Below are 16,752 nucleotides of genomic sequence, written 5' to 3'. Positions count from 1 at the left end.
GGGGGGTCCCTGCCGCGGTGCTCTCGCCTTCCTTCTCCTCCTCCTCTTCCTCCTCCTCCTCTCGCAGGAGCAGAGGGGAGGAGAGCGGTGCCGGGGAAAAGTTGGGGGCTGCGGCTCCGGGGGAGGATGCCCCGGCGCTGCCGCCCGCCGCCCCCCTGAGCGACCCCCTCCCCCGGGGCCGCCCCCCCCAACACTTTGTGCCCCAGGAAGATGCTGTGCGGAGGGGCCCCCCTGGCCGCGCTGCTGCTGACGGCGCTCAGCCTGGCCCGCGGGTACCCGCGGCCCCCCGACCCCCCACTGGCCTCCGGCTGTGGGATGGAGGCCCCGAGCCGCCGTGCCGCCCCCCCGCATCACCCTTACGGGCTGTACCCGCAGGGTCCCGGCGCGCACGGGGTGCTCGGCTCTGCCGCCCCGCCGGGCTCCGGGCGACCGCGGGGCCGGAGACCGCGGGGAACCGAGGGAGGCGGAGAGGAGCCGGGGGGCGAGGTGGACGGCCAGGTCCGGAGGGAGAGGCAGTGGGGCCGGGGGCCGCAGGTGCCGAGCCCCCTCCGGGAGCGGCCGCTGCCCGCGCTGTACTTCTCCGGCGGCCGGGAGCAGCTGGCGGCGCGTCCAGAGGCGCTGCCCGACATCCCGCGGGAGGAGTTCACCCTGGAGGTGTGGGTGAAGGCGGAGGGCGGACAGAGCAACCCGGCCATCATCGCAGGTAAACCCCGTGCCGCCGGCGGGCAGGCAGGGAAGGATGGGGACCCGACACTCCCCTCTCCCAACTTCCCCTTTGGGGGCTCGCCTGCCTTCTCCGCTGTGGCAGGTGACATCCCGCTCTCCCACCCGTGTCCTCAGCACCCTAGGCGTGAAACATGCCTCTTTCCCTTGAGACCAAACTCTAAAACATCCCCTCCACTCGCTTTCCCCCCCGCCCCGTCCTTCCAGCCCGCCCCCCCCCCCCGGCTTCTATCTAGCTTTTCCCTTCCTACCGCCGGAAGCTGGAAGGTCCCTTTGGGGGACACGTTCCTCCAGACCCTCCCCTGCACACCCCCCCTTCCTTCCTGGGGGCCGCGGACACTTCGGGGGCTGTCCAGGGCTCCCCTCTCCCCGCCCGGCCCGGCCGGGCTCCCGGCGGGTTCCCGCGGCCGCACGGTGGCAGCCGCGCCGCACGCACGGCCCCGGTCCCGGCGTTCCCCGCCACCGAGGGTTCTGCGGAGCGGCTCTCGGTGCAGAGGGCGGCCTCAGGTGCTTTGCTGCCGGGAATTACCTGTTCACCGCACCGAGTTAAGGAACAAGCAAGTGATGAACAGGTCTTACGAGGAGTCGCTGAGGGAACTAGGGTTGTTTAGCCTGGAGAAAAGGAGGCTCAAGGGGGGACCTTACTGCTCTTTACAACTACCTGAAAGGAGGCTGTAGCGAGGTGGGTGTCAGTCTCTTCTCCCAGGCAACAATAGGACAAGAGGAAATGGCCTCAAGTTATGCCAGGGGAGGTTTAGTTTGGATATTAGGAAAAATTTCTTCACCAAAAGGGTTGTCAAGCATTGGAGCAGGCTTCCCAGGGAAGCGGTTGAGTCATGATCCCTGGAGTTACTTAAAAGAGGTGTAGATGTGCTTAGGGACACAGTTCAGGGTGGACTTGGCAATGCTAGGTTTACAGTTGGACTCGATGAACTTAAAGGTCTTTTCCAACCTAAATGATTCTATGAGGAGACAAAGAGCACTGGCACCTGAGAATGGAGTGGGACAGATGTCATGTCCTGCAGTGCTGCTTCATGCAGCCTTGGAGTATGAATGTTTGTGGCAGGGCAGCACAGTGATGTCAGGTAGGGCTGGGAATGGGTGGCAGCATCAGGATGTACCACTCCCATGGGATATCTGGGGTCTCCACAGTGGGGGCTGCCAGGTTCCTCTGCTGCCCCAGCCAAGCTGACTGGTTGGGGAAATCCTCTCTCTACCCTAACTCTCCCTCCACTGGCAGTCGCTTCTCTGAACTTCCCTCTGCTTTGCTCGCTGCTCAGCCCATTTCATTATCTCCCTGGCTTGTAGTGGAGATAGCTGCATCTTTGCTGTGGAGGAGGTAGGAGAGACAGGCTACAGGATGGGTGGCAGAGGGGAAAAGCAACCATGTACAAGGAACCTACCTAGTGTTTACTTTGCTGTCTGCCTTCCCACCAGGGTCCTTGCTGCCTCCCCAATGGCAGGCAGTAGCTCAGGATGCACAGATCACACTTCCCAGCCATTGCATTGGCAGCACAGCTGTTTGCATCTTGAGGTCTGGCCTGCAGGTGTTGGGCTTTACTATTCCCAGCTAGCCAGTGGATTTTTGTCGGTTTGGGTTTGTTTTTTCTTTTCTTTCTTTTTTGATTTCCTCACAGAGGGTGGGATGGTTGTTAGTGCTGATAGCACCTCCCATGAGCACTGGCACTCACTCGGGTGATATTGCCTGTCCTCTGTGCTCCAGGGTTTGAGTCAGGCCCAGGCACCTCCTGCTGTCTGAGTCACTGTCCACTTCCCACCACCTCCCTGCAACCGGGATTGCAGGGCCCCAGGTGTGGGTAGCAAAGGGGGACAGACCATTGCTGATGGCATTTCATGTGAGCAGGTGATGCAGACAGCTGCTAGCCCTTTGGCAGGTGCTGAGCCTGCCTCTGATCTTCTGCTCCTGCTCTGTCAGTGGAGAGGGAACTGAGCCATGGAGTGGTCCAAAGCTGTGGAGGACCTGGAGATGCTCCAGGTGTCCATGTGTGAGGGAAAGCAGGAGGAAAGAAGGGCAAAACTGAGCACCTTCCAGCATCACTGCCTGGGAAATAAGGCCAGGCTGAGCAGTTCTGTCTGGGCAAAGTAAGCTGTCTTGTTGCCTTGTGTGACTGCTGGCTGGATTGAAGTGTCAGGAGTTGAGGCTTTGTTCTTGTAGATGTCACATTTCACCTTATGCCCACCCTGAATGTGGCTCTTCGTCCCTTTTAGCTCCTCTTGTGTGTGGGGATTTCTGCTGGGGAGCAACCCTAGTGCCCTGCCGTGGCCAGTGCCTAATGGGAGATGTTGCTTTGAGTGTGGCCCTTACAAAGCTGCACACTTCATCTCTTTGGAGGTTTTTTTTCCACCAGGCACTTTTCTTGGTAGACACCTTTCTCTTAATTTTTTTTTTTTGCACTGTTGCCAACTTGTTTTAAACCAAAATCTGTCACCCTAAGCACTGATGAACATCACAAACCAGGTTAGAGCTTCAGTTTCCCACTTGACGGATCAGAGGCAGAACTGCACTTAGAGGTGCTGAGGAGATCACCTTGCACCTCCTCTGCAAACAGCTCTTTCCCTTGCTGGTGGGTTGCCCCAAGACAAAATACTAAGTTCTTAGGCAAACTGCAGGGCCTTTAAACTAGGGCTCTGGTGCTTTCTTGTGGAGGCCCTACGAAGATGCCAGGACCTGGTGCTGGATAGCTCTGCTTATGGTTCTGCAGTGGCTCCTGGCTGTGGGATGTGCTGCTCTGCCTTCATGTTCCTTCACTGCTGCTGTGCCAGAGATGGTATCCGTGGCCATGTCTAGAAGCATCAGCTGCTGCTGTAGTGACTTTCCCGCCCCTCTTGTAGCTGACCTTGGTATTACTTTCCTTCCTTTGAAGAAATCTCCAGATCTGGTTTTAGGCTCACTTGATGTTCTTTTGGCAGGTTTTTGAATTTGCCAGATATTTCCAGGCTTGGCTTGGCTTTGCTCCAGCAGGGGTCTGTGAGGATGCTAACTCACACTCAACGCAGAGGCTGTTACTACCCCTGTCATTGTTTGACCTATTTTTTTGCCTTAGTGCTTAATAAAATGTGGGGCACTCTGAATTATTTCAAGGTGAAAGGTATGAGTTCTAAGAGAGGAGGTATCGAGCCCTGTTTCGCAGTGAGGGTATACTGGAAGATGGCTTTCAAGCATGCAGGTCTAAGCCCCTTTCAGCCAGCACCCAGCCCAAAAATACCCCTCAGTTCTGCCTTCTCACGCCTGCAAGGCTCCTTTGCCTGCCTCCTGCTTTTTGTCTTCTCCCTGTCCCAGCTTCCCCTGGTCTTTCTGCTTCCCTTTCACAATCCACAAGAAAACAAGAGTTGGCCAAAGCCCATCCGCCCACAGAGGCTTGTGCGTGGCTGCCTTTGTAGTGAGTGGTGGCAGGGACCTGTGCCCAGGGTGGTTACGGCTGTGGGATGTCTGAGAGGCCACCGCCCGTCTTGCCCTGGGTGAAAGGGATAGATGGAGGGAGGGGTGTTGCTTCCTGCGTTGCAGCAGGGCTGAACTGACCTTGGCCAGCCATGTTTGTCAGGGCTGGCAGGGGAATGTGGGGTCATGGTAACCTGGCTTCAGTCACATCCCCTGGATGAAAGCCAGGAGATCCTGCTCTTTCTGGAGATCCCGCTGCTCTACCCCTCTGCCTCTCTCTGCTGTCCTCTTTGCGGTCACAGGGACAGGTACAGTCTCCCTAGTGTGTCATGCTGAGCACCTGCAGGAACAGGCAGGGCAGTAGGACAGGGCAGGAGTCCCTTGTTTTGGTCTGTAATGGCCTGACTCCATGGAGATGGGCAGGCAGTGCATGCAATGGGAGTGGTACAGTGAGGGGCAGGAGAACCCACGCAGCAGGGAAGAGCCAGCTGGAGCATCATTAATACAGCAGCAGGAATACAAAAAAGAAAGGGCTCCTGGGCATGGCAGCAGGTTTTGGCAGCATCAGGCACAGTTGCAGCTGGAAGTGATTTGTTGGGCTGGTGAATGGGAGAGCTGGAGGCTCTCAGAAGGTGCCACTGGTGGGGTGAAAAGTCTGCCTTCAAGCTCATTTGCCCTAGCTGATGATCTGCATGAACATCCTCATTGTGGTGATTTAGGAGCCCAGAAGCATTTATCTCGAGCAGTGGATGCATTTGCCCTTGTTAGTATTTAAGTGCCTTAAGGCCATTGATTTCCAAGGGCATTCAGTGCTTGCAGGCCGCTGGGTCTTGACTCTGAGCACTCAGCAGCCTAAGTTTCAGGGAATGTCAGCAAAGCTCCAGCTCTTGCCCAGCCTAAAACACAGGTGTGCAGCACACTGGGCACACAGGGAGAGGCTGAGTCCAAAGCTGTTCCACAGGATGGATTTATGCTTTGGAAGCCTTATGGGCTGAGGAGTGCACCCACTCAACTGGAGGCAGTGCATCCTTCTCCAACCCTCACCCACCTGCACTGGATGTGTGACCTGGAGGAAAACTAGAACACGAAGCAGAGCTGTAAATCTTCCCGGAAGCTGTTGGGGAAGTATTCCTGAAGGAGGCTGTTTTGCTTTGTGTTGATGTGCTCTAATTCTTAAAAGCTTTGGCCTGCAGATAAAAAGCTTAATCTCTAATCCTGTTCCACAGGAGTGCTCCTATGGAGAGCAGGGCAGAAACGCCTTGCTCTTTGGCCTCTCCTCGCATCCACTCTCTTCTTCCCCTCTCCATCCCGCCTCTCCAGTTCTGCCATCTCTCCTGGCTTCTCCATCTTTTCATCCAGTGATTGTGGGGGTACCCCAGGTGTAGCACCCATTGCCCTGCCTCTGGCCACCTTCATTTACCTATGGCAGTGGCAGCAGGAGGCTCCCTACAGCCCTGCCAACAGCTGTCTCACTGCCAAGGACCTGGCTTATGCTCTGGGGAGGAGCAGCGATGCTCTCCAGTGCTCACCATCTCTCCTCTCTCTTCATCCCCGAACCTGTCCCCACTGCAGGTGTCTTCGACAACTGCTCACATACAGCCAGCGATAAGGGCTGGGCTCTGGGCATCCGCGCCCTGCAGCTCGGTGGCAAGAAGGACGCCCGCTTCTTCTTCTCTCTCCGCACGGACCGGGCAGCCACTGCCACCGAGGTGACTGCGTACCACCGATACCGCCCCGAGGCATGGACCCACCTGGCTGCCAGCTATGACGGGCGGTGGATGACTCTCTACGTGGACGGGGCACGGGTGGGCCGTGCTGGCGGGCAAGGGGGACCCCTGCACAGCGCGTTTATGGCTTCCTGCCGCACACTGCTGCTGGGGGGGGACGCCTGGGGGACTGCACACGCTTTCCGGGGACACCTGGCCGGGCTAGCCTTGTGGCAGGGTGCCCTGTCCCAGCCCCATCTCCAGCGTTCCTTCCTAGAGGGGGCAGCCAGGGGGGCAGCAGGGCTGGCTCTGGCTGCTGGCTTCGCCACCCCGGAGGAGCGCTGGGCACCTTTTCGGGAGGGTGCCTTCCCCCAGCAGTGGGTGCTGCCATCCCCGCCATCGCCTGTCCTGCAGCCCCTTGGCCCCCCTGCCTGCGGGCAGACAGCCTGCGACAACGTGGAGCTGGTCTCCCACTACAATCGGCACTGGCCGCTGCGCAGCGGGAAGGTGGTGCGGTACCGGGTGGTGAACCTGGCAGAGGATGACGGTGGGCGGCCAACAGTCAGCCAGGAGCAGGTTTGGCGGCAACACCGGGCGCTGAGTGAAGCTTTCCGACCCTACAACATCTCCTGGCAGCTCAGCTTGATGGAGGTACGCAACTCCTCCCTGCGCCGCCGCGCCGTCCTCCTGGGCTGTGAGCCCAGCAAGGTGGGCAATGAGCGTTGTGACCCTGAGTGCGAGCACCCCCTGACTGGCTATGATGGTGGGGACTGCCGCCGGCCAGGCCGCTGCTTCTCCTGGAAGCGCCGTGATGGCATCTGCCACATGGAGTGCAACAACATGTTGGATGACTTCGATGATGGCGACTGCTGCGACCCACAGGCCACCGATGTATCCCGGACATGCTTCGACCCTGATTCACCCCAGCGGTAGGTGCAGGGTTTATGGGGAGGTGGCACATCAAGGGATGGGGTGCACCCTTTCTCTGACAACCACTCTGCACCTGGATGTTTCTTCCAACTGGTGATTTTCCAGTGTGGGAAGGCAGAAGGGTGTTTTTGCATGGGACAGGTATGCTTACCATTGAGAACCAGTAGATCCCACGACATGGCATGGCACCCCTCTGTGATGCCCCTAAGTGTTTTTCCCCCTAAAATGAGTGGGTGTGATGGGAAGCCCCCCTCCCCGCTGGTATTCCCAGTGCAGAGCTGCCAGTCTCCAGGGACACACCAGCAGGACTGAGGTGGGCAGAGCAGCTCTGTGCAGAGTGCTGCTTTTCCTGAACCCCCTGCATGGGATGCAGCAGGGAGGGGAACCAAGGCCCCTTCCCTTCCTTCCATGGATGTGTCCAACAGTCCGATTTCTTAATCTGTATCCCAGATGCCTTTGCAAGAGTGCTGGGGTGGGGAGAAAGAGGTGACACTGCTAGGTGAGTGGCAGGTTTTGGTAAGGTAGCGGGGTGGTGTGAATGAGCCTCCCTGAATCTTGCTGTGGGGAATGATGCCTGTGGGTATAAGGACTTGGCTGGGCACTGGCAGAGGCTGATCAAACCCTGCATCTCAAAACCAAGTGTGGCTGGGGAGCAAATCTGTTTCTTCAGGCAAAGGCACAGGGTGGCTGCTTGGTGCCAGAGGAGGATATGTGCCTTTACTGCATGTCACAGGTGCAAAATCCACATTGCTTCTTGGAACATCAACGCAGAGCATTAGGGGACCCTTGCTCCCTTGGTGCACCCTTGGTGGAAGCAGCAGCTGGGGCAGGATGGAGAGGGAGGAACTGCCTGCGTGATGGGTGACGCTGGGGTGGTGGGGACAGTGTCCTTAGCACAGCTGGTGGTTTGCACACACCTGCCCTCCTCCCTGGAGCCTCTGAGGTGCCGGCAGCCCTGCCGATGGCTTCCAGCGCTCGGGGCTCTGCCAAATGTGCTTTCTGGCTGGAGACAGGGAAAAAAGTCATGGCTTTTGTGCTTTTTCTTTTTTTTTTTTCTTTTTTTTTAAGCTGTTTCTGTCTCAGTGTCAGGGAAAGTTGTTGATTCCCTGCTGCTGGCTCCTGGCGACAGGCAGAGGTGCCCACCAGAGCAGGAGTGGTGCAGTGCAGATGGCAGCATCTGGGGAGAAAAGCTGCATGGGAGGGCTTTAGGGGCACATTGCTTTTCTGATCTCCTTCTTTCTCCTTCATTGTTTTTTCCCTGGTCTGCATGAGCAGGTAGGCTGTAGCCATAAATACTTTTTCCCAAGCCTGTTGTTTCTCTCTTCAGCTTCCCAAGTGAGACACAGAAGGAGAAGGGAAACGAATGTTCCTCCTTAGGCAGAGGTGATGGGAGGAGAGCAGTAATTCCCTTCCTCCCTTCCTGAGCTTTTCTCACATATCCTTCAGTCACCTGAGAAAACATGGGAGGAAAATGGGGAGCCTTTCTTCCAATGCATCACTATAGCCATGGAGCCTCAAACCATGCCTCTGCCCAAGCACCCCCCAAGAAGATGCTCTTCCACCTCTGAAAGTCTCACCATTGCTACCCTGTGCTTGCTTGTACCCTTGTTTCTCATCCCTGTGAGCAAGTACCAGTGCTTTCCTGAGCAGAGGGGAGATGAGCAGCACTCCTGCCTGCACAACAGCTCTCCGCTCATCATGGCCATGAGCACCCAATGCCACTCGGCTTTTGTTTCAGCAGGGCAAAGGCTCAGTCCTTGCCCTCTGTGTGCAGTTAGAGAAATGTTTTCATCCTCAGACAAGAAAGGCTCCACCTTAAATTAAAAAAGGCCAAATTTTTGCTGGTATGAATCAGGGCTTCCATTTGTCAGGATTTTCCCCTGAAAGTTGGGAAAGAAAACAAAACAAAAGAAAACAAAAACCTTGCTTCTGTGGGAAAGGAATGGGAAAATGGGAGCACTAGGGAAATAACAAATCTTTTGCAATTTTCTTTCCGCAGACCTCATTGGCCTGTGCAGAAGACAAAACTGATTGTAGGCTAAGCTCTGAAAAGCAAAATCTGGTGCACCCATTTGGGAAATATGGGGGCATGAGCTGAATCCTCCTGCTGCTGAGCTCTTCTGAGCTGTCTTTGGCCGGCTTCTTCAGAGATACTGGTGGACACCCACCCTTCCCTGGCTCCTGGGGAGGGATATATCTGTCTGTGGGAAAACCACTAGAAATTGGTAGTGTGGGTTTGGGAAAAAAGAAGGTGAGCTTGATCTCACACAAAGGCATGGCCAGGTCAGTGTCATTCCCCCAGGGTTGGTGGATGAATCTCAAGGTACACAAGAAGGTGACTTTAGCCCAAGGGATTTTGTTTGGACAGAGCTCCAGCTGAGTGAGTTCCTCTGGATTTGCTCATAAGGTATTATACTTAAATGAGCATTTATGAGTAGTGGGCAGCTGGGGAACTTACAGGAGGATTTTTAGGGTGGAAGCCAAAACAGGAGAAATAATGTGAAATAAAATTTAACAAACTGTGGAAAGGCAGCACAATAGGAGCCAGGCGCTTCAATGTGAGCAGCAGCAGTTAGTCTGTAACTGCAGGAGAGTAAGTGAGCAAGCTGGATGCTGCTCCATTGAGATGCCCAGGCTTTTTCATACCTGATGGAGAATCATGTGCCAGAGAGCAGGAGGGAGGTGAGGCTGTGGGAGAGCTGGGGGAGAGGGAAACCTTGCCCTCCAAATCTCCTTCCAGTTCAAGGTGGCAAGACAAAAATCTTGGGATCTTTTTTTATGGAGTAAGTAAGTTCTGCTGTATTTCATTTCAGGGCTTTCACAAAAAGGAGTCTGGATGTGAATGTTTCTTAGTTAGCTAAAAATAATCCAAATGAGAAGTCAGAGAGAGACAGTGGACAATTTTTTACTAGCATTGTAGACAGATTTAGTCTATTCTGTTGAATGGTCTCAATACCTTGTCTTGACTTGCATGACCTTAAGCACTCATGAAAAGTTTTTACCATCTTAGCACATCCCTCATTTAAAAATCTCTTTTCCTTGCACTCCAGCTTTGAGACAGAAAAATCAGAAGGAGAAGCCTTAGGAACAGCGGTAGCTCTAGTACTTCTTAGCAGGTGCATATGTCAGTATAATTCCAGGGCCACACTTCATGCTAGCATATACCCTCTCCAGTGCTTAACAAGGGAGGAAAATGGGGTTTGGAAAGAAGGATTATAAAGCTCTGATGGCGTGGACCCTGCTGTAGCTGAGGTAGGAACTGCCCCCATCTCTAGGGTGGGGGATGAAGCTGAAACAATGGCAGTGTTACTGTGCACACCACCAGATCATCAAGCCATCTTGCCAAGTCCTTCCTGCACCTCATCTGGTAGCTCATGGGACAGGATAAATCCCACTAAACTCTGAGCCAGCCTCTGTGTAAAAACCATCAGTGGGAGTATGTGCTTGTGGTTGGAGGAAGACTAGAGCTCAGGTGAAGAGCTGAGTGTAGCCATCCTTGCAGGGCACCACAACAGGAACCATAGGAAGAGAGGCGGAGACTTCTCATATGCCCTGACCCACCGTATGAACAACAAGGAGACAGGCAATGGCAGGAGAGCTGCCTGCTGTCATCCTTCACCCTGATTTAAAGCATTTTCCAGGAGCTGCTGGCAGTGCAATGCTAGGGTCTGGTGTAAAATTTGCCTTGATTTGCTGCAGACATGCATCTTCTTGCAGTGCCTTGAATGCTGTTGTTAATTGGTGCTCTTAGAAGGAAAGCAACAACAGCTCATTAACAGCAATTAACACTCAGTGAGGGTTCCCCTCGGGCAGTTAGTCAATGAGAGTCTGGTGTGTGACACAGTTAATGTGAAAAGAAAGACTGGAGGGGAGTCTGGAGAGCAAAGTGGTTAAGGGCAGAGCTGCTGGGCCTTTCATCTGACTACCCGAAGTAACGGCAGAAATAACCAAAGTGACAAAAGGAGGTGAAAAATTATGAGACATCTCCCGTCTGTTGGTAGCCACCACTGGGATGACCACAGCTGTGATGTTAAAGTGTACCTGATTAACAGAACACTTGATGGGCTCTAATGCAAGCTTAGCTGGCCTCCCTAAGGGAAGGGTGCTTAATTGGGTTAAGGATGCTTAGGAGCCTCCTGCTGTTTAAGTGCTGTCTTCAAAAGCTGATCCAGATTAACCTGAACTAAGTGTCAGTCGTGGACCTCCCTTTTCCCCAGAAGGATGAACTAATTACTCTGAATGAATTACTCTGGCACTTAAGCAGCCCACTGTCAGGAGATATTGAGCTGGATGTGGTTGGACAGGTAGCATAAAAGATGTCAAATTGAAAGCAGGTAAGGCATGGATGGCATGTTGGGGCAACAGATAATGGGGCCAGACCTTAATCCCAACGAGATGGTAAAACAACATTTAAATCAGCTACTCAGCTTCCCTCTACCTTTCCTTGCTAAAGGAGACTTTAGCAGATCTTCCTCATGGTGAAAGGGGGCAGGTATGTGCAATGTTATTTCACAATTAGAAACCTCTGTTGAATTTCAGAAGGTTCACCTCTGCCCACCTCTCCAACCTGTCTAGGTTTTCCTGAAAGACACAGCACAACACTCAGGGGCATCAACCACTTCTCTCAGTTTTGTATTATCAGCAAACTTGCTGAGGAGACACTCCATCCCTTCATCAAAGTCGTTTATAGATAAGTTAAATTATACCTGACCCTTGGGGTATACCACTAGTTGCAGGTCTCCAGCTACACTGTACCACTGACCACAACCACCTGAGACCTGCTCTTCAGCCAGTTTTTAATCCTCCTTACTGTTCACTTGTTCAGCCCATGCTTCCTGAGCTTGCCTGTGAGGATATCATGGAAGGCAGTGTTGAAAGCCTTGCTGAAGTCCAGGTAAACAACATCCACTGCTCTTCCCTTATCTATCCAACCAGTTGTCTCATTGTAGAAGGTAATCTGGTAGGTTGAGCATGACTTCCCTTGGGTGAATCCATGCTGACAACTCTTGATCACCTTCTCGACTTACACATGCTTAGAGACAGCTTCCAGGATGAGCCATTCCATCACCTTTCCAGAGACTGAGGTGAGGCTGACAAGCCTATAGCTCCCAGAGTCCTCCTTCTTGCCCTTTTTGAAGACTGGGTTAACATTTACTTTTTTCCAGTCCTCAGGTACCTCTCCTGATTGCTATGACCTTCCAACAACATTTCAGTCATGTGAGTTGTACCACCATGTCTCTGTAGCTGCAATGAGATCAAAGCCCCGTGACTGCACATAGGCCTGGTGCTTCCAAAAGACAGTGCTGCAGGTGCTGGGCTCAGGTCTTGGGGATTGGAAGTGTGGTGGTGAGGAGATGGATGCTTTGGAGACATCAAAGGTGGCAGTGATGAATTCACTGGCTTTAAGCTTGTTGCTTCTCCTCTCTAGTAGACCTGCTGGGACTGGGGAGGTACACTAATAAAGAGGGCTTTTTGCTGAAGCTTGATGGTTTCTTGGTAGGTGCTTTAAAGTTTCATGAGTGTGGTTGGATTTAAGATCATAAAAAATGTATTCTTTCCTTGTAGGAAAACCCACTCCCTCTGAGCTTTCCCATTGATTACTGATTTCAAAACTTGGCAAGGATAGAAGGGATTGTCCTTGGTAGAGCCCATTATATCAGGTGGGCAGGTTGCCTATCAAGCTGCTTGCTCGTGATGGGACTTGGAGGCTGTATCCTTATGCATGTGCTTCTGAGTGACTCAGCTTGTAAGTGAAGATCCCAGATTTGCTTTTGACCTTCTCAAAGTACATTGGAGAGTATTTGGCATGTGACTACCCTTTAGGAAGTATCTGGTGCATTGTGCCAAAGGTGAGCCCAACACTGGGATTTTTCTCCCAAGAAGGGGGACTCAGGGTGGTGAGATAATGCAATGCAGTGTGGGATTGGTTGGTGTGACTTAGTGAGCTCTGCAGTGTGTTTGCATTTGTGCTTCTGGGGAACTCAGTAGTCAGTCTCTGGTTGCTGCCTCTGCTGTCCTGGCAAGATGTCTTTTGTTTGCTTAGTCTGCTTATTTTTAATTTCTTGTTCCTTGTTTGCTGTGAAGGCTGTTCCTTTCCTTCCATATGAAGTAGTTGTCTGCCCTTGTGTCTTTTGTACCTTCCAAACTTCACTATAAATGAGGCTATGAGTTGAGCATGCCAAAGATTTCTTTGGAGCTTTTGGTCTCACAAAGATGTGTGAAAGGGAGGTTATAACTTCAGCAGCATGAGCTGGTAGATAAAGGGAAATATTCGTATCACAGTGGATCCTGGTGGGACCAGACCTCTGTTGTGTTATCCCGGGAAGCAGAGGAGCAGGGCTGGAAGAGGAGCATGAAAGTGTAGAGGTGTCTAGGTCCAAGGGCTGGTTCCCAGCCCCTGATTTTGTTGCTAGTCAAAGCAGCTTGCTCTGTATAGCAAGCTACAGCTACAAGCTGATGTGCTTAAATCTTCTGTATGTTTAGGGGTGCAGTAATGCACTCCTTTGCTGCCCTAGGTAGAAGGTTTGAGGGCTAATTTCCAATAAGCCTCTGCTGGAGGATAAGTCTCACTCACTCCTGCAAGCCTTCCTGAGCTGGGAGCTGCCAGGCAGCATGTGCCTCGAGGAAGCTGTCAGGTCTCCCCTGGGATGACTGCAGGAGGGGGAACATGATCCTTATGTGAACGAGGGGAGAGCACTCCTGCCCAGCGGCTGTAGGCAGCCTGGGTGCTTTCGGGGAAAACAGCTGTCCCAGATGTGAGCTATTGTTCTAGCAAACACCACTGTCTCGGGGGCTCACTTGAAGGGGGCTGATTGTATCGGGATGGCAATTGTGAGGGAACAGCGTGTGTCCAATGGCTGGTGGGGTGGGGGATGTCACTCTTTGTCCTGATGTTCAGCTCTCCCCAGGGCTCCTCCTCATCTGACTGTACCCTTGCCCACAAGTGCAGGACACCAGCTGAGACCCTGGCCATGCTAGAGAGACCTCAGGAACTGAAATGGCAGAGTGGCAGGGAGCTCAGCAGCCATCCTGTGGGACATCATCAGCTTGGCATTGATGGGGTCTCTGGGATGAATTAATCCACATTTGGCTTGGCAGGCTGAGCCATGGCCATTGGAGTCATTAAGCGAACACACTGCTTTTAGTTTTCCTTGGCACAGCTGCCTCTGTTATTTAGGAAATCAAATTGCCCCTTTGCAGAGGGGCAAGAAGGAACGGCTCCGGCAGAGCCCAAACCCACCAAAATGGCATGAGGCAGAAGACTTTGCTGGGAGGCTTTGAGGAGGGCGAGGATGCTGAGCCCTTGTGACTGCAGCCTGCCAAGGGCTGTGCTGGAGACCAGAGGCAGCCTCTGATATTTTTTGTTGTTTGTGGTTAACATACGATTGTTACATTACAAAACTTCCCCAATAAATTATCTTGTGTCCTTTTTATATCCACAAGGAAGGCATTTTTAGAATGCTGGCTTGAGTGCGCCGCACTCCGGCTGGGACACACAATCGCCTGGACCTAAAAATAAGTTGGAGGCTTGGGACTTGTTTTGGGGGGATTTTTTAAAGAAAATAATAATAATAATAATAATAATAATAATAATAAAGATGGGTAGATGTTTGGTTTGAAAAGATTTCGTTTCCTCTTTTTCTGTCTCAATCCCTTTCTTAATCCATATCGAGGCTAGTAGTTTTTGCTCTTTAGCGAAAAGTTTAGGGCGAAGGTAGCAAAGCTTTGGATCTTTTAGCAAGATGACATTAGCATGATGGTAAAGAGTGTCTGAGAGGGATTTATTGACCACAGGGCTATGTGGTTCCCCTTGCAGAGGAACTGGGAGCTGTTAGCTTAATGCCTCTGGGAGTGTCCTCCCTGCTCAGCAAATTCATCCACTGTTGTCAGTCCTGTCAAAGGGTTGTCCTTCTGCCAGTGCCCAGGAGCTTTTAGTCTGACCAGATGAGACCAGCCAGAGACTAGAAGGGTGGCACCCTCATCTTCTGCCACCCTTTCACTGACTTCTGCTGCAAGGGAATTGCCCCTCTAAAGGATGGCCATGCGCATTGCAGCCTGCTGTGGGCTCATCTGGGCATCATCAAAAATCTTTCCCCCGCCTTGCAGTGTCTGTTTCCTTTTTCTGCTGCCCTACTAGTCAGGGAGGCTGGGTGAAGAAGAGACTGACTGTTGCTTGTCACCTAATGGTCAACCAGAACAGTTTTTGGAGATGATCTCAAGCTAGGGGCTCTGCCTCCACCATCCATGCAGAAGCTAGCTTATGGCCTCCCCCTCTGCACTATTCGTGCCTTCTTTCAGGAGGGACTGAGCTGTTTCTTGAAACATTTTATTCCATGCTTCTTTCCAGCCTCAACTAGTCCTAGCACAGAGCTCCACATGTACTCTGTCTCCTGAGACCAGGCACAGAAGATGGTGTCAAGTCTGATGTGCCTCAGACTCAGCATTTTGGCTGAGACAGGCTTTAGGCACATCCTTGCTGGCACTGTAGGGTCATCTTCACCATGATCATCCAGTTCACAGCTCTCCCTCATTCCCACCTCCGATCTGTCCTGTAGAGGAGGATACTGTGGATGATGGGTGGGAAAGGAGGACAAACATGGTGAAAAGCCAGACACTTGCTTTCCATTCAACAGCACTGGGGTGTGGGTTTGTAAACACCTGCCTGTGCTGCAGACAAGGGTAATCTTCTGCCAGGGAAACTGAGGCACGGAAGTCTCAGGCTTCTTGCCAACCTCGAGTCATGCAGCAGTGAGGTACTGCTGCTGATGCTGGGGCTCTGGCCTCCTGCTTCCTAGCCCCTGGATGGGAAAGAGGCATTTAATGAAAAGAGGTGAAGCGGCTTGGTCCTGGCTAAACACAAGGCATTAATCTATGGTCTTATTTAAGCAGTTCTCCTTTGTCTGCGTTGCTTTACTGAGCCTCCTGGTGCTGGGACTCTGCTCAGCCATGTGAAGCCCATACAATGCTGGGGGAGAACAGGAGTGTTGTACCTACCTGTGTTTTACCCCTTCTGCCTTCCTCCAGCAGACTCTGAACTGTGGTATAAAAATTAGCAGTGGAATTGAGGACACTGACTTGGTTGCAGAGGCCTTAAGACCTTCCTGAACCTGGAACGTTGCTTTGTATTTTTGATGCAGGCAAAATGTAAGAGAAAGCTGATTTACAGGTCTGGTCTTGTGGATTAGGTGGGATAAGGCTTATCTGTGCAACCTTAGATAGGCAAAATGTGCTGTAAAACTTGGTCCTGGCCAGGAATGTTTTTATTTTCCATTGAAGCAAACAATCCAGGCAGAAAGTAAACCATACCTGGCTTTGTTTAGCTTGGAGACTGCTCTAGAATAACTTGCCACCATTGAGTTCTGCCTCACAAAACCACAAGGGGCTGCAAATTTCTCCCCCGGCACTTCTCTCTTAGCATCTCTCACATATGTTCTGTGTAACACCAGTGTCTCGCCAGCCAGCATCAACATTGTCAAAGGAAGACGAGCACTTACCCTGCATGGTGGATAGCAGGTCTCTCCAAAGGGTGTGCACTGCAGCAAGGGTGCTGCCTACACTGGGCTTTGGAGCCTGGCCACCCAGAGCGATGCTGGGCTCCCCTCCGTCCCCAAGCTGCTGCTTCACTGCCTTTCTCCCTGTTAGGGCTCCTTTCCTTCCCCTAAATGGTTCAGAACTGGATCTTTAGCTCTGTTTCTTCTGAATTTTTCTGATGAACTCCCCCAGGCACTACTGTTCCCCTGTTTTCAGGGATGATGTCTCATGATGAAAGCTCCCATGTCCTGCTTACAGCCCCCATAGATGTGCAGTAGCTTCCTTACTTGCTAGGTACACTGTTAGCTCTCGCAGATGGCCAGGCACCTGCTCTAGGGGAATGATGATGTGTTTTCAGAGACCACTGTGATGGTCTGAGCATCCTTCATGCCTGCCATGAGTCAGGAGATCAGTGCTGGGAGCACGTGCAAAGCCAAAGCCAGCAGGGTCCTATCACCCAGG

The 16,752-nt window shown here is 52.7% G+C and overlaps 1 protein-coding gene across 1 annotated transcript in view; it reads left to right on the top strand.

The window, feature by feature from the left end:
- The first annotated feature begins 210 nt into the window (after positions 1 to 210).
- Positions 211 to 16,752, top strand: part of PAPPA2 (pappalysin 2) — an 86,868-nt gene continuing 70,326 nt past the window's right edge. Inside the window, exons 1-2 of the mRNA XM_061345637.1 lie at positions 211 to 703; positions 5,696 to 6,758. Coding sequence (XP_061201621.1) covers positions 211 to 703; positions 5,696 to 6,758 — 1,556 coding nt within the window. The remainder of the gene's footprint in view (positions 704 to 5,695; positions 6,759 to 16,752) is intronic.

Source organism: Neopsephotus bourkii, unplaced genomic scaffold (assembly GCF_033783945.1).
Source record: "Neopsephotus bourkii isolate Nb327-2 ecotype Australia unplaced genomic scaffold, CSIRO-AGI_Nbou_v1 NB_234, whole genome shotgun sequence".
In the NCBI taxonomy this organism is placed as follows: domain Eukaryota; kingdom Metazoa; phylum Chordata; class Aves; order Psittaciformes; family Psittacidae; genus Neopsephotus; species Neopsephotus bourkii.
The sequence above is the reverse complement of the archived record's forward strand: the minus strand, read 5'-3'. Positions and strand labels throughout refer to the sequence as shown.